Source organism: Erythrolamprus reginae, chromosome 3, assembly GCF_031021105.1.
Source record: "Erythrolamprus reginae isolate rEryReg1 chromosome 3, rEryReg1.hap1, whole genome shotgun sequence".
Taxonomy (NCBI): domain Eukaryota; kingdom Metazoa; phylum Chordata; class Lepidosauria; order Squamata; family Dipsadidae; genus Erythrolamprus; species Erythrolamprus reginae.
The window spans coordinates 242,739,031-242,762,406 of record NC_091952.1 but is presented as its reverse complement, the minus strand read 5'-3'; the positions used below and the strand labels follow the sequence as shown (position 1 = coordinate 242,762,406).

General features: G+C 43.0%; 1 protein-coding gene across 2 annotated transcripts in view; it reads right to left on the bottom strand.

Moving 5' to 3' along the window:
• The window catches only part of NSMCE2 (NSE2 (MMS21) homolog, SMC5-SMC6 complex SUMO ligase), a 368,866-nt gene that overhangs the window by 312,019 nt on the left and 33,471 nt on the right, over nt 1-23,376 (bottom strand). For both annotated transcript variants that reach the window (XM_070748293.1, XM_070748294.1), the window contains exon 3: nt 5,915-6,021. In XM_070748293.1, coding sequence (XP_070604394.1) covers nt 5,915-6,021 — 107 coding nt within the window. The remainder of the gene's footprint in view (nt 1-5,914; nt 6,022-23,376) is intronic.

The following is a 23,376-nucleotide window of genomic DNA, read 5'->3' as shown; positions in this document are numbered from 1 at the left end:
GATTAGGTGGGAGTGGCTTGACGATCATGTGACCGGGGGTGGCTTAAAGGTCACGTGACTGACTTAAAGATGAACAACTTGAGGTCACTCACGTCAAGGGTTTGGGTTAGGATTAGGGTGCCTGGCATGGTTTTTAAATGTTGGGGTTTTAATGTGTTTTCTTTTAAACATTAGATTTGTCACATTGTACATTGTTTTATTATTGTTGTGAGCCGCCCCGAGTCTGCGGAGAGGGGCGGCATGCAAATCTAATAAATTAAATTGAATTGAATTGAATTGAACTGAATTAAATTCTCCTTGCCTCAAAGAGATACAATTTACCTATCTGTTTACTATTAGTGAACATCCAAAATATACTATTTAATTCTATGTATATATGCCATATGTGTACATACATACTACACATAGGCACACAAAAATATACATTATCTACTATTTAAACTGTATGTGTATGTACACACACACGTGCACAGCTCTTCTAAAATTATACACATTCAAACTCATTTACTGTGATAAAAAAACATACTCGAAGCCGAGAAGGGAAAGAAAGAAAAAAAATTCAAAAGTTTTCTACCGGTTCTGCGTACCGGTAGGAGCCCATCATTGGCTGTAGGGCAAATGCCTTGCACCCAAAAGTGACAGAATAGCCAAACCTTTTCTTGCAAAAGTTTCATTACCCAAATTAGGTAATATGCAGCTCATTGGTTCTGTTACCTAGTCGGGTAATGAAACTTCTGCAAGAAAACAACCAAGTTCAGAGAGTATCAAGGACCTTTTCATTTCAAGCTTGAGTGGCCCCTTATCAATTTATTCATCTCTTAGAGTTTTTAAGACATACAAGGGATATGGAATATTGGGAAGAAAGGACTAGTCCAACTTGCTTGAAGAAGCATGTCTGAAGACACAGTTTTGGCAGGTTTCATGCTCCAGCTCTCTTCATTATGTCAAACCCACTTCCATGCCGCTCACTGCTTTTTGATCCATCCAGCCCAACTCTCTGATATCTGGATTCAACCTATCTATCTATCTATCTATCTATCTATCTATCTATCTATCTATCTATCTATCTATCTAATCTAATCTATCTATCTATCTATCTATCTTATCTATCTATCTATCTTATCTATCTATCTATCTATCTATCTTCTATCTATCTATCTATCTTATCTATCTATTTATCTATCTATCTATCTTCTATCTATCTATCTATCTCAGTGATTTTCAACCTTTTTTGAGCCGCGGCACATTTTTTACATTTACAAAACCATGGGGCACAGTTGGCGGGGGGGGGGCGCTAAAAAAAGCTTGGACAAAAAAATTCTCTCTCTTCCTCCCTTTTGCTCTATTTCTCTCTCCCTCTTTCTCTCCCTTCCTGTTTTTCTTTCTTCCTTCTTTCCTCTTTTTTGCTCTTTCTCTCTCCCTCCCTACCTCCCTCTCTCTCTCTTTCTTTCTTGCTCTCTCTCTTGCTTGCTTTCTCTCTTGCTTTATTTCTCTCTCTTTCTTTCTTTCTTGCTCTCTCTCTTGCTTTCTTTCTCTCTTTCTTTCTCTCTTTCTTTCTTGCTCTCTCTCTTGCTTTCTTTCTCTCTTGTTCTCTTTCTCTCTTGCTTTCTTTCTCTCTCTTGCTTGCTTTCTCTCTTGTTTTCTTTCTCTCTTGCTCTTTCTTTCTTTCTCTCTTTCTCTTTCTCTTGTTTTCTTTCTCTGAGCTTCGCGGCACACCTGACCATGTCTCGCGGCACACTAGTGTGCCACGGCACACTGGTTGAAAAACACTGATCTATCTTATCTATCTATCTATCTATCTATCTATCTATCTATCTATCTACTATCTATCTATCTATCTATCTTATCTATCTATCTATCTATCTTCTATCTATCTATCTATCTATCTATCTATCTATCTATCTATCTATCTATCTATCTATCTATCTATCTATCTATCTATCTATCTATTAGCACAGGTGCCCCCCAAGGCTGTGTACTCTCACCACTTCTCTCTATACACTAATGACTGCATCTCATACGATCCATCTGTTACACTACTGAAGTTTGCAGATGATACAACAGTGATAGGACTCATTCGAGACAATGATGAATCCGCATACAGACGGGAAGTTGAACAACTATCCTTGTGGTGTGACCAGAACAATCTAGAACTGAACACACTCAAAAACGTAGAAATGGTGGTAGACTTTAAGAGAAACCCTTCCACCCTTCCACCTCTCACAATACTAGACAACACAGTATCAACAGTAGAGACCTTCAAATTTCTAGGTTCTATCATATCTCAAGACCTAAAATGGTCACCTAACATCAAAAACATCATCAAAAAAGCACAACAAAGAATGTTCTTTCTGCGCCAGCTCAGGAAGCTCAAACTGCCCAAGGAGCTGCTGATACAGTTCTACAGAGGAATCATTGAGTCTGTCATCTGCACCTCTATAACTGTCTGGTTTGGTGCTGCAACCCAACAGGACCGACACAGACTTCAGAGGATAATCAGAATTGCAGAAAAAACAATTGCTGCCAATCTGCCTTCCATTGAGGACCTGTATACTGCACGAGTCAAAAAGAGGGCGGGTAAAATATTTACTGACCCCTCACATCCTGGACACAAATTGTTTCAACTCCTACCCTCAAAACGTCGCTACAGAGTACTGCACACCAAGACAACTAGACACAAGAACAGTTTTTTCCCGAACGCCATCACTCTACTAAACAAATAATTCCCTCAACACTGTCAGACTTTCTACTAAATCTGCACTTCTATTCTACTAGTTTTTCTCATCATTCCTATCACCCATTTCCTCCCATGTTGACTGTATGACTGTAACTTGTTGCGTATATCCTAAGATTTTTATTAATATTGCTTCTTCATTGCTTATTTGACCCCTATGACAATCATTAAGTGTTGTACCACATGATTCTTGACAAATGTATACTTTATTTTATGTACGTTGAGAGCATATGCACCAAGACAAATTCCTTGTGTGTCCAATCACACTTGGCCAATAAAAACTCTATTCTATTCTATTCTATTCTATTCTTTCTGTCTGTCTGTCTGTCTGTCTGTCTGTCTGTCTGTCTGTCTGTCTGTCTGTCTGTCTGTCTATCTATCTATCTATTTTGTCCAATGCACAATGAGGGTTTTAGTGGGTATACAGTATATCTATATACACATAGTAAAATACATGATCACGGTTATAAAGGAGATACTCATAGTAAAATATATCTAAGAAATAATAGAAAAGAAGGTATAGTAATAGAACATATCAATGAAAGAATAGAAGAAGGGATATAGGAAAAGAAGAAAGGTATAGGAGATATAGGAGAGCAATAGGACACAGGACGGAAGGCACTCTAGTGCACTTGTACTCGCCCCTTACTGACCTCTTAGGAATCTAGATAGGTCAACCATAGATAATCTAAGGGTAAAGTGTTGGGGGTTTAGGGATGACACTATGGAGCCCGGCAATGAGTTCCACACTTCGACAACTCAGTTACTGAAGTCATATTTTTTACAGTCAAGTTTGGAGTGGTTAATATTAAGTTTAAATCTGTTGTGTGCTCTTGTGTTGTTGTGGTTGAAGCTGAAGTAGTCGCCGACATGCGACATGCTATAAATCATCAGAAAAGTCTCTGAATTGTTAATATTCCTCCCCCTAACTCTAACCTTCATTTCTACATATTATAATTGCATATCATTAAATAGTTCAGACATCCCCAGCCTGGTTCTCTGTAGTTGTGTTGAGACTACAGCTCCCAGAATTCCCTAGGTTCCCGTCTGGGAGTTGTAGTCCCTGCAGAGTAGCATGGTCCTAGTTTGGGAATGGATGGAGATGTGTATGTCTCGAAGTCACCTACCTTTCCCTTTATTCTACCACATTTTTTTCTTTCTCTTTAAATAATCACCATCCACATATAGCTATTGTATATAGCTCCCCTAACCTCTCCTTTCTCCCACCCAAAGGATTTTTTTCTTTTATTTTGCACAAGTTTGAGTACTTTAAAATTCCATTGAAATATTGTGAATCTTATAGAAGCTTGCAAAATTATGCCACTTGTTAAAATCCAGGGATTGGTACAGAACAAACGATGAACTCATATAGCATATTGAATAACTGAAAGGACACTTTTCAAATTGTGTTCCACTGACCTCTACATTTCAGAATAGAGAATTTGAGAAGCATGGTACTAGTAGGAGAGAAACATTAGGACAGGGGACGGAAGGCACGCTGGTGCACTTATGCACGCCCCGTACTGACCTCTTAGGAATGAGGAAAGGTCAACAGTGGATAGTCTAAGAGTAAAGTTTGGGGGGGTTAGGTGATGATACTACAGAGTCAGGTAGTGAGTTCCATGCATCAACTACTCGGTTACTAAAGTTTAGAGCTTAGAGCGGTTTACTTTAAGTGTGTATCTGTTGTGTGCTCATGTGTTGTTGTGATTTAAGCTGAAGTAGTCGTTGACAGGAAGGACATTGTAGCAGATAATTTTATGGGATATGTTTAGGTCGTATTTAAGGCGACGTAGTTCTAAGCTTTCTAAACCCAGGATTGTAAGTTGATAGGGGTCTGTGAGAGACCAAGAGCAAACCCCACCCACCCACGTTCAAAGTCAGCAAATTTTCCGTCACTACAGCTTTATCTCTTGATCTGAAATTCAAGGACTTTAAAAAAAAAACAACCAATGGGTTCTCTGACTTCAAAATTTTTGAAAACCTTTGACTTAAGATGCTTCAGATACACTTGTAAGGAAGGTCACTATTATTCCTAGTTGCACGGAAAGAAAAAAGAATCTCAAAATCTTCCTTAGCCACTACTGAAGATCACCTGTAATATGGTAAATGATTTAGCTTTACTAGATAAATGGTCAAAGCAATGGAAACTGCAGTTTAATGTTTCCAAAAGTAAAATAATGCACTTGGGGAAAAGGAATCCTCAATCTGAGTATTGCATTGGCTTCTGTGTTAGCAAAAACTTCAGAAGAGAAGGATTATGGGGTAGTGATTTCTGACAGTCTCAAAATGGGTGAGCAGTGTGGTCGGGTGGTAGGAAAAGCAAGTAGGATGCTTGGCTGCATAGCTAGAGGTATAACAAGCAGGAAGAGGGAGATTGTGATCCCGCTATATAGAGCGCTGATGAGACCACATTTGGAATACTGTGTTCAGTTCTGGAGACCTCACCTACAAAAGATATTGACAAAGTCCAAAGATGGGCTACAAGAATGGTGGAAGGTCTTAAGCATAAAACGTATCAGGAAAGACTTAATGAACTCAATCTGTATAGTCTGGAGGACAGAAGGAAAAGGGGGGACATGATCGAAACATTTAAATATGTTAAAGGGTTAAATAAGGTTCAGGAGGGAAGTGTTTTTAATAAGAAAGTGAACACAAGAACAAGGGGACACAATCTGAAGTTAGTTGGGGGAAAGATCAAAAGCAACATGAGAAAATATTATTTTACTGAAAGAGTAGTAGATCCTTGGAACAAACTTCCAGCAGACGTGGTTGGTAAATCCACAATAACTGAATTTAAACATGCCTGGGATAAACATATATCCATTGTAAGATAAAATACAGGAAATAGTATAAGGGCAGACTAGATGGACCATGAGGTCTTTTTCTGCTGTCAGTCTTCTATATTTCTATGTTACCTTTAAAATTAAAGAGGGTACAAGAAAACAAATGATTTTCCCATGGACAGGACACATACTGGCTACTGTTTTAAGACACAAAAGGTATATATGAATACAGTACTGGTTTCTGTGACTCAGTTCCTAATTCACTATCTGTCACATGTCGAGAGAAGAAAAGTGATCTCATATTATTCGTTAATCATTAGAATGCTTCAAACTCTGTTTGCTTTCATGACATGGGAAAGCTATAAAAGCTGGATTAAAGATCAGCCACATTTACCTGTTTTACTGTCTCTTCAACAGCTTGCACATAATGATTCAGTTCCCTGTTCATTGTAGCATATTCCAACATCACTTCTTCCATTGAGTTAATTTCTTCCGGGTCATCTGAAAAATAAAAGTTTTCTTAATTTTTTTTAAAAATGTATTCACTCTTTTAGATAACTAGAATAGAATAGAATTCTTTATTGGCCAAATGTGATTGGACACACAAGGAATTTGTCTTGGTGCGTATGTTCTCAGTGTACATAAAAGAAAAATATACATTTGTCAAGAATCATGTGGTACAACACTTAATGATTGTCACAGGGGTCAAATAAGCAGTGAGGAAACAATCAATATTAATAAAAATCTTAAGGATACAAGCCACAAGTTACAGTCATACAGTCATAAGTGGGAGGAAATGGCTGATAGGAATGATGAGAAAAAACTAGTAGTAATAGTAGCGCAGACTTAGTAAAAAGTTTGACAGTGTTGAGGGAATTACCATTAAATCATACATCACAATGTACTCCCTGTTAGCGACTACTTCACCTTTAACAGCAACAACACAAGAGCATGCAATAGATAGAAACTAAATGTAAATCGCTCCAAACTAGACTGCAGAAAATATGATTTCAGCAATAGAGTGGTCAACGCCTGGAATTCACTACCTGACTCTGTTGTTTCTTCCCCCAATCCCAAAATTTTCAACCTTACATTATCTACAATAGACCTCTCCCCTTTTCTAAGAGGTCTGTAAGGGGCGTGCATAAGTGCATCTTTGTGCCTACCATTCCTGTCCAAATATCTTTTTTATCTGTTCTATCTCTATTTTATACTTATATTATGTTAAACATACTATAATACAATACTATATTTGCATGACAAATTAAATAAATAAATAAACAAACAAACAAACTAGGATCTGAAGATGTTAGAGAGAACAAAATAGAACAAAACATACTAAATGTATGCAAGGAGAAAAAAACAGGGGAAGCATAGTTTAATTTAAACATGAAAAAAACGACCAGTATTACCCTAAATCAGGGGTCGGGAACCTATGGCTCGCGAGCCAGATATGGCTCTTTTGATGGCCGTATCTGGCTCGCAGACACGGTGCCCGCCAAAAACTCCCCAACTCCGATTGAGACAAACTCTGCCTCTGCGGCCCGCACCTTCTTCCCACCCCCATGAGGAAAGAAGGCAGGGAGGCCGGCAGGGAGGCAGGGAGCCCCGATGGCAGCCGCGGAAGGAGGAATGACCATGGGGTTGGCTCAGCCCTCTGGAAGCCAAGCCGCGCTGCTGGGGAAGCGGAATTGGGGAAGCCAGGAGAGGGCTGAGCCCGGCCGGCTTCTCCGCCAGCCTTGTGTCCCCCCGAGGATTGCAAGGGCAAGAGAGCCGCGCCTTTCGGCTTCCGGAAGTGCTGGGCCGGGGGTTCGGGGGGGCCATGAACGCCGCCCGGAGCCAATGGCTTCTTTTGGGCTTACTCGAATTCCTGCTCCTGGTAAGCGCGCGCGGGTGGCCGGGTGGGAAGGGCGAGGCACGAGGGGGAGGCAAGTGGAGAAGCGGAGAGAGAGAGAAGTGGACCAAAAGAAAGAAAAGGGAAAGAGAGGGAGGGAAAGAGAAATGGAGAGGAAGGAAGGAGGGAGGGAGGGGAGGGAGGGAGAGAAGGAAGGAAGGAAGAGAAAGGAGGGTAGAAAGAGAGGGAGAGAGAGAGGAGAGAGAAAGGAAGAGGAGAGATAGAAAGGAAGAGAGAGAAAGAAAGAGGGATAGAAAGAGAGAGAGAGAGAGTGAGAGATGCTCAGTGAGCCTTTCTTTGAAGTTGCCTTTCTTTCTTTCTTTCTTTCTTTCTTTCTCTCTTTCTCTTTCTCTCTGGCTCTTTCATTCTTTTTTCTTTCTCTTGCTTTCTTTCTTTCTCTTGCTTTCTCTCCTTCCTTCCCTCCTTCCATTTCTTTCATCCCCACTCTCTATTTTTATTTCTCTTTCATTCTTTCTTTCTCTCTTTCTTTCTTTCTTTCTTGCTCTTTTTCTTTCTCTCTTTTACCTTCCCTTCCTCTATTTCTTCTTTTCTTTCTCCTTCCCACCTTCTTCCCTCCCTCCCTTCAGCCCTTCCTCTCTTACTCTCCCCTTTCATAAGTTTCCTTGCTTCCTTCCTCTGTTCCTGTCCCTTCCCCCTTTCTTTCTTTCTTTCTTTCCTTCCTTCCCTCCCTCCATTTCTTGCTTTCCTTCTCCTTCCTCCCTTGTTTCCTCCCTCATTCCCTTCTTTCACTCCTTCTTCTCTTACTCTCCCCTTTCACACCTTTCCTTGCTTCCTTTGCACCCTTCCTCTGTTCCTGTCCCTTCCCTCTTTCCTTCCTTCCTTCCCACCCTCCGTCCATTCATTCACCCATTCCTCTCTTGATCGCCCCTTTTACCATTCCTTCCTTCCTTCCTTCCGATGTGGGCCCGGGCCGGCAGAGTAGTTTGCTTTTGCACCCCGTCTCGAGCTCCCTTGGTGCCAACCCGGCCCTCCCCACTTCAGAGAGAAGGGGGAGAAAGAGAGAGAGAGAAAGAGAAAGAGAGAGATAAAAAGAGAAAGATAGAGGGAGGGAGAGAAAGAGATAGAAAGAGACAAAGAGAGGGGGAGAGAAAGAGAGAGAGAGAGAGAGAGAGAAAGGGAGATAAAAGAGAAAAAAGAGAGAGAGATAAAAAGAGGAAGAGAAAGAGAGAGGGGGAGGGAGAGAAAGAGAAAGAAAGAGAGAAGGGGAGAGAGGGAGAGAAAGAGGTAGAGAAAGTGAAAGAGAGAGGGAGGGAGAGAAAGAGATAGAAAGAGAAAGAGAGAGGTTGGGAGAGAGAAAAAAGAGAGAAAGAGATATAAAGAGAAAGAGAGAGAAAGGGAGAGAAAAAGAGAAAAAGAGAGAGAAAGGGAGAGAAAAAGAGAAAAAGAAAGAAAAGTAGAGAAAGAAAGAGAGACAAAAAGAGAAAGAGAGGGAGAGAAAGAGAGAGAGAGAGATAGAAAAGCAGGTGGGGGGGCACACCTATTTTGCCAGCCCTCGGATGGGCCATAGGGATCCAGTGTATGTGGAGGGAGAGGTCCCCAGCTTTTGTTCTGCAGAGGGGAAGCCAAAGCCAGTCATGCGCAGGAAAAAGAAGCCAGACTGCTGGACTGATGTCATGCATCGCAAGCTCACAATGTAAGTTATTTATTTAATTTTTTTACTGCTAATTACCATTGTTTCAGTCCAGTTGTGGCTTTATACAGCAGGGAGGAGCATTCCTTGCTGTACTAAGTGAACATTGGAGCGATTGATCTGTCAATGGCCCTTTAAACATATTGTACGGCTCTCGCGGAATTATATTTCAAAATATGTGGCGTTTACGGCTCTCTTAGCCAAAAAGGTTCCTGACCCCTGCCCTAAATGTTGCATTGATAGAAAACTGGACTGCGGCTTCTTCTAAAGGTCGGGTCTAACCATCATTGAGGGAGATCACAAACAGGCTCTTTTAGTGATGGTTTAACCCAGTGTTTCCCAACCTTTTTGGAGCCGCGGCACATTTTTCATATTTTCAAAATCCTGGGGAACATTGGGGGGGGGGGCGCTAAAAAAAGTTTGGACAAAAAAAATCTCTCTTCCTCCCTTTCGCTCTATTTCTCTCTCCCTCCCTCTTTCTCTCTCTCTTCCTTCCTTTCTCTCTCCATCCCTCTTTCTTTCTCTCTTCCTTCCTTCTTCTCTTTCTGTCTCCTCCTTCCTCTCTCATCTCTCTTTCCTTCCTCTCCCTCCCTTTCTCTCTTTCCTTTCTCTCCCTTTCTGTCTATCATTTCTATCTCTCACCCCTTCTCCCTCTTTCATTCCCTTTCTCTCCCTCCCTTTCTCTCTCATTCCTTTCTCTCCCTCTTTCCTTTCTATCTCTCTTTCTTTTTCTCCCTCCTTCATATCTTCTTTCTCTCCCCCCTTCCTCTTTCCTTTCTCCCCCTCCCTTTCTCTTCCTTTTTCTCTATCCTTTCTACTTCTTACTCTTTCTTTCTTTCCCTCCTTCATTCAATTTTCTCTCCCTCCCTTTCTCTCTCTTTCCTTTCTCTCCCTCCCTTGTTCTCCCCTGGGGCTGCCTGTGCCTGCCCTGCACCACCCAACACGGACTGACAGCCCCCGGTCGTCAGTTCGTCGCCCCCCCCCCCCACACGGAGGGAGATCAGCCACTGGAGGGAAATCGGGCTGGCGGGGGCGGCGAATCCACCTCCCCACTCGGGTGGAGGGAGATCGGGCTGGCGAAGGCGGTGGATCCGCGTCTCCAGCCGCGCGGAGGGAAATCGGGCAGGCGGGCGGGTGGCCACGGCTCCCTGCGCGCCCCTGGAAAAGGGTGCGCGGGGGGGGGCATTTTGGGGTGCATTGGCGTGCGCAGCCTACAGGGAACGGTGCCCGGGGCCGCTGCAGCCGGCAGCCTGTTTCCGCTGCCAGTGCCCTCCCGCCGGGCCCCAAAGGACACTTGCCGCCGACGCCAGGAAAGGCGGGAAAAAGGCGCGAAGAATGAAGCTCTCCTTCTTCCTGCCTTCCTTCTTTGGGGCGCAGCAGGAGAGCGCCAGAAACCGCGGCATCGGGCAGGAGCCGGGAGGTTGGAGGCACCGGCAGCTCCCCGCCCAGCTGGAGCTGTCGCAGCACACCTGGCTGTGTCTCGCGGCACACTAGTGTGCCGCGGCACACCGGTTGGGAAACGCTGGTTTAAAAGAAATTAGCACGTTCTCTCCCTCATGAATTTCAAATACAGGTAGTCTTCGACTGATGACCACCATTAAAGCTGGGGTAGCACAGTAGGTAGAGTGCTGTACTGCAGGCCACTGAAGCTGACTGTAGATCAGTAGATCAGCGATTCAAATCTCATCACCAGCTCAAGGTTGACTCAGCCTTCCCTCCTTCCGAGGTGGGTAAAATGAGGACCCGGATTGTGGGGGCAATATGCTGGCTCTGTTAAAAAGTGCTATTGCTAACAGGTTGTAAGCCGCCCTAAGTCTAAGGAGAAGGGCGACATAAAAATCGAAGGGAGGGAGGGAGGGAGGGAGAGAGAGAGCGCCCAAACTGTATGGTACTAAGTGAGAAAAATGTGTTGAGTTTTTCCCCATCTTTTTTGTAATTTGTAATTTTGTAATTTATTTATTTTGTCAAACAATTATAGGGTGATAATTTGTACAAATAAAACATTAGATAAGTAATGATAAAAAAGTAACAAAAGAAGACAATAGGACAGGGACGGTAGGCACAATGGTGCGCTTATGCACGCCCCTTACAGACCTCTTAGAAAGGGGTAGAGGTCAATTGTAGATAGTCTAAGGTTAAAGGTTTTGGGGTTAGGAGTAGAAACCACAGAATCAGGTAGTGCATTCCAGGCGCTGATTACTCTGTTGCTGAAGTCGTATGTTTTGCAGTCAAGTTTGGAGCGGTGGACATTTAGTTTAAATCCATTTCGTGCTCGTGTGTTGTTGCGGTTGAAGGTGAAGTAGTTGTTAACAGGTAGGACATTTTGGTATATGATTTTATGAACTATAATTAAGCTCCATATTTGTTAAGCGAATCACTGCAGTTGTTAAATTAGTAACACCGATGTTAAGGGACGTTGGCTTTCCCATTGACCTCGCTTATCAGAAGGTCACAAAAGGTCCCCAGGACATTGCAAGTGCAACCATCAGAAATATGAATCGGAATGTAAATCACAAGACCATGAAGGTGCAACAATTGACATAAGTGTAAACAATGGTCATAAGTCAATTTTCAGTGGTGTTATAATTTCAATTGGTCACTTAATGAATTATTGTACAGTGTTCCCTCGATTTCCGCGGGGGATGCATTCCGAGACCGCCCGTGAAAGTCGAATTTCCGCAAAATAGAGATGCGGAAGTAAATACACCATTTTTGGCTATGGACAGTATCACAAGCCTTCCCTTAACACTTTAAACCCCTAAATTATCATTTCCCATTCCCTTAACAACCATTTACTCATCATTATTTCTGGTACTCACTGTTGAATAAGACAGTTAGTGATCCTGATATTTATAAACATAATTATTTATTAACAATAATTATTTTTTTGTTATTTATTTGTAAAAATTATTAGTTGGGTGATGACGTATGATGTCATCGGGCAGGAAAAACTGTGGTATAGAAAAAAACCCGTGAAGTATTTTTTAATTAATTTTTTTGAAAAACCGTGGTATAGGCTATTCGCGAAGTTCGAACCCGCGAAAATCGAGTGAACACTGTAATGGGAAATGACCAACGGCAGTATCAAGATATACAGCTCCCAACTGGGTTGATTAATCAGAGAAGGACAAAATACAGTGATACCTCATCTTACAAACACCTCGTCATACAAATTTTCAAGATACAAACCCAGGGTTTAAGATTTTTTTGCCTCTTCTTACAAACTATTTTCACCTTACAAACCCACCGCTGCTGCTGGGATGCCCCACCTCCAGACTTCCGTTGCCGGTGAAGCACCCATTTTTGCGCTGCTGGGATTTCCCTGAGGTTCCCCTCCATGGGAAACCCCACATCCAGACTTCCATGTTTTTGTGATGCTGCAGGGGAATCCCAGCCGGGGAATCCCAGCAGCGCAAAAACACAGTGGTCTGGAGGTGGGGTTTCAAGGACTTCAGTGTTTTTGAGATGCTGTGATTTCACTGATGCTCCCTTCGCTGGGAAACCCCACCTACGGACTTCTGTTGCCAGCGAAGCGCTCGTTTTTGCAACGCTGGGATTCCCCTGCAGCATCGCAAAAACACAGAAGTCTGGAGGTGGGGTTTGTCATGGAGGGGAGCTTCAGGGGAATCCCAGCAGCGCAAAAGCAGGTGCTTTGGCTGGCAAAAGGGGTGAATTTTGGGCTTGCACGGATTAATCGCTTTTCCATTGATTCCTATGGGAAACATTGTTTCATCTTACAAACGTTTCACCTTAAGAACCTCATCCCAGAACCAGTTAAGTTTGTAAGGCAAGGTATCACTGTATGTCCCTATGGAAATTATCTTCAATCTGCTCTCCAGGAAATAGGAGTTAATGAGCCTGCAAGTCACAAATGAGTATAGATTTAAAATATTTCTCCTTCCTCTCTTCTGAACCACCAAATCTCTTAACAGCAGAGTACAACCCAGAAAGATTTACAGTGAATTTCTCTAGCTCAGCTTATTGTCAAGTGCTGAGGAGTTAATACAGGGAATCTTGGAAACGGAATAAGCCAAAACTCTCAAAGCTAATTATTAGTAAATCAATTAAAACAGGACCTCTCAAAGCTGCTTGAACCTCTTTTTACTAGAATGCAGGACAGATGGGCTGGCTAATCATTATTTTCCTAGCTATGATTGACTATGAATTATCCATCTGCTCATCATTAATTATGGCTTGATATATTTTCATTTCTGTTTTAGCCCCAGAGTTCTCCCTTATATCAAATTAAGATTGATAGGAGCACCATTACAGGAACCCCCATTTTTCTTGATCTGATTGGAAAAATAAGAAATGGAAAGAAAACTCTTCTCTCCAATTTGTTTGCAAAATTAGATTTCTTAATTTTAAAGTGGCAACGTGTGATTTTGAGCCAAGATAGGACAGCATTCAATCAATATCATTATTGCTTTCATACATTTTTTTTTTACTGAGCATGTAAACTTCTTGGTTACTTGAACTTTTTTTTTTCCAAGTAAGAAATAATTTTTAGTCGCATTTTTGCATTTGAACTGTAGAGGTATGTGAAGTGTTGAGATGATAATAAGGTCTGTTTCCTGAGAGGTTACATTAATCCAAGCCATTACTTGGAAGAAAACCATCTATGTGGTTTAGGGAAGTGTTTTGAATAGGAAAGTGAACACAAGAACAAGGGAGCACAATCTGAGGTTAGTTGGGGGAAAGATCAAAAGCAACGTGAGAAAATAGTATTTTACTGAAAGAATAGTAGATGCTTGGAACAAACTTCCAGCAGACGTGGTTGGTAAATCCACAGTAACTGAATTAAAACATGCCTGGGATAAACATATGGAATGGGAAATATCCATACCAGGATATACACTGTATAGGAAGAATAGAATAGAGAGAAGGGGAGGTGGAGTAGCCATTTATGTTAAAGAAAGTCTAAAAACAATACTAATTCAAAATACATGTAAAGATCTGGAGACCCTCTGGATTTGCATGCAAAATAAAGATGGTTCTGTCATTAGAATTGGGGTGATCTATAGGCCTCCAGGGCAATCTGAGGAACATGACAACAAGATGGTGGATGAGATTACCCTAATGGCAGTAAAGGGAGATATTGTGGTTATGGGTGATTTCAACATGTCTGAGGTTGACTGGAATATCCCCAGTGCCCTTACATGCAAAAGTAAGAATATAGTAGAGGCCTTTACAGGAGCAGCTATGGCACAGCTAGTTAAGACACCAACTAGAGGGGAGAATATTCTAGATTTAGTTTTTACAAATGGGAATCGGGTTTCAGAGGTCAAGGTGGGAGAAAATTTAGGTTGCAGTGACCATCTATGTTTGTGGTTTGATGTAAAAACTGATTGTGAGCAATCCTATACTGCAACCAAAGTATTGGATTTCAGAAAAACAAATTTTAATGCAATGGGGGAATATTTAAATAATGAATTAAAGGGGAGGGATAAAATGGCAGGAGCGAGCACCCCAGTGGACTGTATTAAAAAAGGCCATCTTAAAAGCCACAAGACTTTATGTAAAGCAAGTAACTAAAGGTAAAAGGAAGAAGAAACCGCTATGGGTTTAGCAATGATGTAAGGGCTATAGTCAATGAAAAAAAGGCTGCCTATAGGAGGTATAAAGAGTCTGGGAAAGTATAGCTGATAGAGAGGTGTATAAAATGAGACAGAAGGAGGCAAAACAGATAATATATGCTGCTAAAGCCTCAAAAGAGGAAGAAATAGCAAAATCTGTAAAGAAGGGGGATAAAACCTTCTTCAGATATATTAGTGATAGGAAGAAGAAAAACTGCAGCATCACAAAGCTTAGTACCGTTTCAGTTAGTACTGTTCAGTTTTCTCAAAAGACACCTTACAAAATAATACTATAGAGGGATATAGCATTGCTTCCAGCTGTACGGATTCAGCTCCAGTGATCTTAGAAGCCGATGTCTTAGAAGAACTTGAAAGATTAAAGATAAATAAGGCAATGGGTCCAGATGGCATCCACCCCAGAGTTCTTAAAGAACTCAGATCTGTCATTGCTACCCCCCTGACTGATTTGTTTAACCAATCCCTGTTAACAGGAGATGTTCCTGAGGATTGGAGAATGGCCAGTGTTGTGCCTATCCACAAGAAGGGCAGTAGAGAAGAAGCTGGTAACTACAGGCCAGTTAGCTTGACATCAGTTGTAGTTAAAATGATGGAGACGCTACTCAAAAAGAGGATAAATTAGCATCTAAAAAACAATAACTTATTGGACCCAAATCAGGCATGGCTTTACTGAAGGCAAATCGTGTCAGACTAATCTCATTGAGTTCTTTGACTATGTCACAGAAGGTGTTGGATCAAGGTGGTGCCGTGGATATTGCCTATCTGGACTTCAGCAAATGTCTTTGATACGGTTCCACATAAAGAGCTGATAGATAAATTAGTGAAGATTGGACTAATCCCTGGATAGTTCAGTGGATTTCAAGCTGGCTGAAAGCATAGACATCAGAGAGTTATTGTTAATGGCGAGTATTCTGAGCAGAGACAGGTTACAAGCGGTGTGCCACAAGGGTCTGTTCTGGGTCCTATTCTTTTTAATATGTTTGTGAGTGACATAGGAGAAGGTTTGGGTAGTGGAAGGTTTGCCTATTTGCTGATGACTCTAAAGTGTGCAATAGGGTTGATATTCCTGGAGGGGTCTGTAATATGGTAAATGATTTAGCGTTACTAGATAAATGGTCAAAGCAATGGAAACTGCAGTTTAATGTTTCCAAATGTAAAAATAATGCACTTGGGGAAAAGGAATCCTAAATCTGAGTATTGCATTGGCAGTTCTGTGATAGCAAAAACTTCAGAAGAGAAGGATTTAGGGGTAGTGATTTCTGACAGTCTCAAAATGGGTGAGCAGTGTGGTCGGGCGGTAGGAAAGGCAAGCAGAATGCTTGGCTGCATAGCTAGAGGTATAACAAGCAGAAGAGGGAGATTGTGATCCCCTTATAATAGAGCGCTGGTGAGACCACATTTGGAGTACTGTGTTCAGTTCTGGAGACCTCACCTACAAAAAGATATTGACAAAATTGAACGGGTCCAAAGACGGGCTACAAGAATGGTGGAAGGTCTTAAGTATAAAACATATCAGAAGACTTAATGAACTCAATCTGTATAGTCTGGAAGACAGAAGGAAAAGGGGGGACATGATCGAAACCTTTAATATGTTAAAGGGTTAAATAGGGTTCAGGAGGGAAGTGTTTTTAACAGGAAAGTGAACACAAGAACAAGGGGACACAATCTGAAGTTAGTTGGGGGAAAGATCAAAGGCAACATGAGAAAATATTATTTTACTGAAAGAGTAGTAGATCCTTGGAACAAACTTCCAGCAGACGTGGTTGGTAAATCCACAGTAACCGAATTTAAACATGCCTGGGATAAACATATATCCATTGTAAGATAAAATACAGGAAATAGTAAAAGGGCAGACTAGATGGACCATGGGGTCTTTTTTCTGCCGTCAGTCTTCTATGTTTCTATGTTTCTATGTTTCTAACATATATCCATCCTAAAATAAAAAACAGGAAAGAGTATAAGGGCAGACTAGATGGACCGTGAGATCTTTTTCTGCCGTCAATCTTCTATGTTTCTATGTTTAGTCTGGTGGAAAGAAGGAAAAGGGGGGACATGATCGAAACATTTAAATATGTTAAAGGGTTAAATAAGGTTCAGGAGGGAAGTGTTTTTAATAGGAAAGTGAACACAAGAACAAGGGGACACAATCTGAAGTTAGTTGGGGGAAAGATCAAAAGCAACGTGAGAAATTATTATTTCACTGAAAGAGTAGTAGATCCTTGGAACAAACTTCCAGCAGATGTGGTTGGTCAATCCACAGTAACTGAATTTAAACATGCCTGGGATAAACATATATCCATCCTAAGATTAAAATACAGGAAATAGTATAAGGGCAAACTAGATGGACCGTGAGATATTTTTTCTGCCGTCAATCTTTCTATGTTTTCTATATTTTTGAAAATTATTCCCACTTTATCTTCATAATCCTCCCAAGAGAGTATGGGTTAAAAATCCACAATGATCCAAAATTTAATTTTATCCACTGTACTACTACTATTATCCACCAGCTGGCTTTGAAATATTTTTAACTCTTATTAGCACCCATTACACCGTCCACCACTATCCAAAAGATTATCCTCTTTTTTTTCTTTCTTTTTTTACTATTTTTGCCTATGTAATTACAGAAGTAACATTTCTGTCATAGGCATAACAGACATTTTCCAGACTGCATTTTTACATGTTGTGCAACCAAAGGCTATTGTACAATTCTTGGGCAACCCCAGCTAATGTATTACTCAGAACAACATTTCTTTGGTTTTATGCAAGAAAGATTTTTGAGAGAGAAAGAATGGTGTAAGTGCGTGTTACCAACACCTAATCATTAGGCAATCAGGGTATTTAGTGCAGAAGTTGAATTTAATGAGTCATCATATTGCTCCAGAAATATTTAACAGAAATATGAATGCCCTCTTCTGCGGAAACTACGGTTGAAACTATAATTAGCCCCCGTTCTTTCAAATGTCATCCTTTATAAAATCAAATCTGAGTCAGCATTTTTTAACCCAACAAAAACAACAAGGGTTCATCCAAATTGGAAGAGCAACCACCAGAAGCTGTGCCTTGCCCACAAAACTGAAGGCAAATCATAAGATTTATCATCCACAAGAAAGGAGAACCTATTATTCTAAAAATCCAAACATATGTCTTTTAAGCTGACTTCTCACCTTTCCTCCAAATAAACCCCTTCTCCATTGCAACATATAATTTGGTATTGGTTTTTTTTTCATGGAAAAGGCATATAAACGGTACAAAAGTCCAGCCCGAGCTTCCTTTCCCATTGAGCAATTCCCTTTCTTGGTAAAGTCCATCAACAGCATCACACAAACAAGACATTTTTAATGGCATATGGCAGTGATGACAAACCTTTTTTTCCCCCTCGAGTGCGCTATCGTGCATGCGCAAGTGCCCGCACCCATAATGCAATGCCTGGGGAGGGCGAAAACAGATATTTGTATCATTACTATAGGCTGAGAAAAAAAATTGGTGCATTTACTTTCTGGGCGACTCTCGTATATACCAAGGAAAAGGACAAAGAAGGAACATTTTACATTGCTCTCTTTTGTGTGTCATTTGTTTTAACATTTCACCAATTCTCAGGTGATAGGCCCCAAGCCTAGACATTTATAATTATAACATGAAGCATAATATTTTAATTTACCCTGTTCAATGTTTGACTAGGGTCTGCTGAAAAGCAAAGCATATATAGTACATTATTGCTATGATTTTTCCCCACTGCATTGTAGTTCTACAAAGTCCCATCAAGCCAAACCATCCATTCTCCTTAGGCAGGCAGAATAAGTAGAGCAGTGATGGCAAACCTTTTTTTCCTTGGGTGCCGTAAGAGCATGCAACTGCGCTATCACGCATGCATGAGTGCCCACATCTATAATTCAATGCCTGGGGAGAGTGAAAACAGCTTCCCACACCTCCCGGAGGCCCCCTGGAGGCCGGAAATGGCCTGTTTCCCAATTTCTGGTGGGCCCAATAGGGTTGTGTTTCGCCCTCCCCAGGCTCCAAAGGCTTCCCTGGATTTGCGGGAGGGTAAAAACGCCCTCCCGCAAGGCTCTCTGGAAGCCAAAAATGCCCTCCCAGAGCCTCTGTGCAAGGCAAAAATCAGCTGGTCAGCACACACATGCATGTTGGAGCTGAGCTAGGGCAATGGCTCGTATGCCCGCAGATATGGCTCCGCGTGCCACCTGTGGCATCCATGCCATAGGTTCGCCATCACTGGCATGTGGCATCCCAAGCAAAACCTAGAATCAGTGCCCCATATACTAAATTATAGCAATGTTTCTTGGCCACTTTCAGTTCAGGTGTGGGTTGCTAACAATGCGGTAGGCGACTGCGCACCGATTGCAGCCGCCAGATTGCGCAATTTGTACGCAACCACTCCGGTGCCAGTCCTTCCCTCTTTGTTCTTTAAATTTTGGTATTTTTTAATTCCTGCGTATGCGCAGAAGCAAACTCTCGTGCGTGCGAGAGAGATTTTGGCAATTTTTTGCTTCCAAAATCTCACAAACATGCCCTCCTGAGATTTTGGAACGTTTTCTGCTTCCTGCTCATGCGTGAAAGCACAATCACACTGGGGACGCACACATGCATATGTGCATAGCGTGCGCAACTCCTCATACTGCACACACAACCCGTCACCGGTAGTAGAAAGTAAGAGCAATCCACCCCATTTCAGTTGTGTGGACTTCAACTCTCAGAATCCCCTCACCAGCGCTCTGGGAGTTAAAGTCCATCCATCTCAAAGGCAAGGTGGAGAAACACTGTAATATAGCAATCTGTCTTACTGCCTTGCTCACCTAATGTTCCTCCTGGAAGGTCAAATTCTCGAATGAGTTGTCTTAAGCAAGGCTGGTTTTAGTTACTAAACAGGATTGCAGCAATTCTTTCGAACTGGGGCTAACTTTGGAAACAACCAAAATGTAGCATGAGTATTCAGCTTGTGCAAACTTCTTTTATTTCTTTAAACATTTGAACAGTTTGCACATCCATTTCTGGGCCCAGGTTTCTCAAATAGAGGGTCAGCCTCCCCTCGGGGGGGGGGGGAGTGTCACGGAGCAATGCCGGGGAGGGCCGCGTGACCTTGGGGAACGAGAGCAATCATGGGCTTTCCCAAATATGTCCATGTTACACCAACACTCCGCAGTCTGCATTGGTTGCCAATCAGTTTCCGGTCACAGTTCAAAGTGTTGGTTATGACCTATAAAGCCCTTCATGGCACCGGACCAGATTAACTCAGGGACCGCCTTCTGCTGCACGAATCCCAGCGACCAGTTAGGTCCCACAGAGTGGGTCTTCTCCAGGTCCGGTCAACTAAACAATGTCGCTTGGCGGGACCCAGGAGAAGAGCCTTCTCTGTGGCGGCCCCGGCCCTCTGGAACCAACTCCCCCCAGAGATTAGAATTGCCCCCACCCTCCTTGCCTTTCGTAAGCTTCTTAAAACCCACCTCTGCCGCCAGGCATGGGGGAATTAAGATTCCTTTTCCCCCTAGGCCTTTACAATTTTATGCATGGTATGTCTGTATGTATGTTTGGTTTTATAATAAGGGTTTTTAACTGCTTTAATATTGGATTGTTATATGCTGTTTTTATTACTGTTGTTAGCCGCCCTGAGTCTACGGAGAGGGGCGGCATACAAATCCAATAAATGAATGAATGAATGAATGAATGAATGAATGAATGAATGAATGAATGAATGAATGAATGAAAAATAAATAAATAAATAACATGCTTTTTTTGCTGCACCGAACAATAGCACAAAGCACAGAGTAGGAGATATCAAGTGCATCTAACAAACTTTAAGAGACACCATGGAAAAACATTGAACAGGCATGAAAAGAAAGGAGGAGAGAGACGGAGATACAGTAATACCCCGGTTATTGCGTCCCCGACTATTGCGAACAGGGTAATTTGCGATTTTTCAACCCGGAAGTCAAAACACCATCTGCGCATGTGTGCCCTTTTTTTCTATGGGCACGCATGCGTAGATGGCGCCCGGCAGATCAGCTGCTGGGCGGCTTCCCTGGGTCTTCCCCCTCTTGCTGGCGGGAGGGCGAGCAGCGGGCATCAGCAAGGAGTTTCCCCACCGCCCACGCAAACTCCTCGCTGCCGCCCGCCCTTCGCCCGCCCACGCCGTTCATTCTCGCCGCTTTCGAGCTGAGTCCTGAAGCGAATTCGCTCCGGGACTCAGCTCGAAAGCGGCGACAGCCAGCGCGGAGAAGCCGTTCGCTGGCGCTGGCTGTCGGCGCTTTGGAGCTGAGTCCCGGAGCGAATTCGCTCCGGGACTCAGCTCGAAAGCGGCGACAGCCAGCGCGGAGAAGCCGTTCGCTGGCGCTGGCTGTCGGCGCTTTTGAGCTGAGTCCCGGAGCGAATTCGCTCCGGGACTCAGCTCCAAAGCGGCGACAGCCAGCGCGGAGAAGCCGTTCGCTGGCGCTGGCTGTCGGCGCTTTCAAGCTGAGTCCCGGAGCGAATTCGCTCCAGGACTCAGCTCCAAAGCGCTGACAGCCAGCGCGGAGAAGCCGTTCGCTGGCGCTGGCTGTTGGCGCTTTTGAGCTGAGTCCCAGAGCGAATTCGCTCCGGGACTCAGCTCCAAAGCGCCGACAGCCAGCGTGGCGCGGCTGTTTTAAAATGTCGCCGCCGGCATGGGGGGCTTGCCAGCACCCCCCGGACCCCCAACCCGGGTTTGGGGGGCTGCTAGGAAGCCCCCCATGCCGGCGGCGACATTTTAAAACAGCCGCGCCGCCCCCAATCTTCGGCTCCTCGCTAGCGCTGCGGGAGTAAAAACACCATCTGCACTTGCGCAGATGGTGTTTTTACTTCCGCAGCGCTACTTCGCGAAAACCCGCTCGTTGCGGGGGGTCCTGGAACGGAACCCTCGCAACGAGCGGGGGATCACTGTAATGAGACAAACGTAAGTCTCCCAAAAGCCAAGATGAGGAAATATGACGAAGCGTATGTAGCGTTTGGCTTCACTGTGACTACGGTGGGAGATGAGGAAAGACCGGTGTATTGACTGTGTCTAAAAATGTTGGCAGTGGACAGCATGAAGCCAAATAAGGCATCACTTAAACACATTATACCCAAACCACCCTGATAAGCTGCTTGATTTTTTTCAGTGAAAACATGCTGAATATTGCAAACAATCATCCCAATGGAGAGTTGGGAAGGTGCAAAATGGTTACTTCTTCCTGGGGGGGGCGAGGGGCATAGCAGAAAATAATTGAGAAACACTGGTTTAAAGTTGTTGTTGTTGTTATTATTATTATTATTATTATTATTATTATTATTATTATTAATTAGATTTGTATGCCGCCCCTCTCCGAGGACTCGGAGCGGCTCACAACAAGAGACAGCACAAATCCAATACTTAAAACAAATTAAAACCCTTAATATAAAAACAGTCATACATCTCATACAGACCATACATAAAGGGGAAACGGCCCAGGGGAATCAATTTCTCCATGCTTGATGACAGAGGTGGGTTTTGAGGAGTTTGCGAAAGGCAAGAAGGGTGGGGGCAGTTCTAATCTCCGGGGGGAGTTGATTCCAAAGGATCGGGGCCGCCACACAGAAGGCTCTTCCCCTGGGTCCTGCCAAACGACATTGTTTCATCAACGGGACCTGAAGAAGGCCAACTCTGTGGGACCTAACCGGTCGCTGGGATTCGTGCGGCAAAAGGCGGTCCCGGAGATATTCTGGTCCGATGCCATGAAGGGCTTTATAGGTCATAAGCAACACTTTGAATTGTGACCGGAAACTGATTGGCAACCAATGCAGACTGCAGAGTGTTTTTGTGACATGGGCATACCTGGGGAAGCCCATGATTACTCTCGCAGCTACACTCTGCATGATCAGAAGTTTCCGAACACTCTTCAGAGGTAGCCCCATGTAGAGCCCCATGTAAAGTGATAGGCTAGGTCAGGGCTTCCAAACCGGATGCGTCACACGCTGGCCACACCCACTCCTGGTTTAGCCAAGGTGGGGGGGGAGTCCAGATACATCACATGATGATGTTGTGACATGAGTTTGATACATCTGGGCTAGATCCTCACAAGCTGCTGAGCCCCGAAGATGCTGAACACTTTTTAATGAAGAATACAGTTAGTTTACAGTTCAGAACGTTGGGCAAGGGAAATGGGCTAATGGACAAAACAAGAGATAGAGTAATGGGAGAAAAACATACCTTGTGAATTACAGTCGCGGCAAACCACTGAAGAATTTTTTTTTATGTCTAAGCATGTTACTTAGCGGAAAGTTGCAGGATCCAAATCTCAGGGAACTTCTTTCTAGCGGTGTGTGTGCTGATCTCTCTACTAGAGAGAAGTTCTCTGCGGGTGATTCTCCAGCACGAGTCCATTTATTTAAGAAAATTGGCCCTGGTGGTTTGTAAACAGTATTTTATGGATTAAGGGGACATACTAACCATAAACTGCTTATGCAACATAATGCTTGAAGCAAACTATGATTATTATTATTATTATTATTATTTATTGGATTTGTATGCCGCCCCTCTCTGCAGACTCGGGGCGGCTAACAACAATGATAAAAAACAACATGTAGCAATCCAATTTAATAAAACAACTAAAAACCCTTATTATAAAAACCAAACATACACACAAACATACCATACATAACTTGTAATGGCCTAGGGAAAGGAATATCCTAACTCCTGCATGCCTGGCGACAAAGGTGGGTCTTGAGTAATTTGC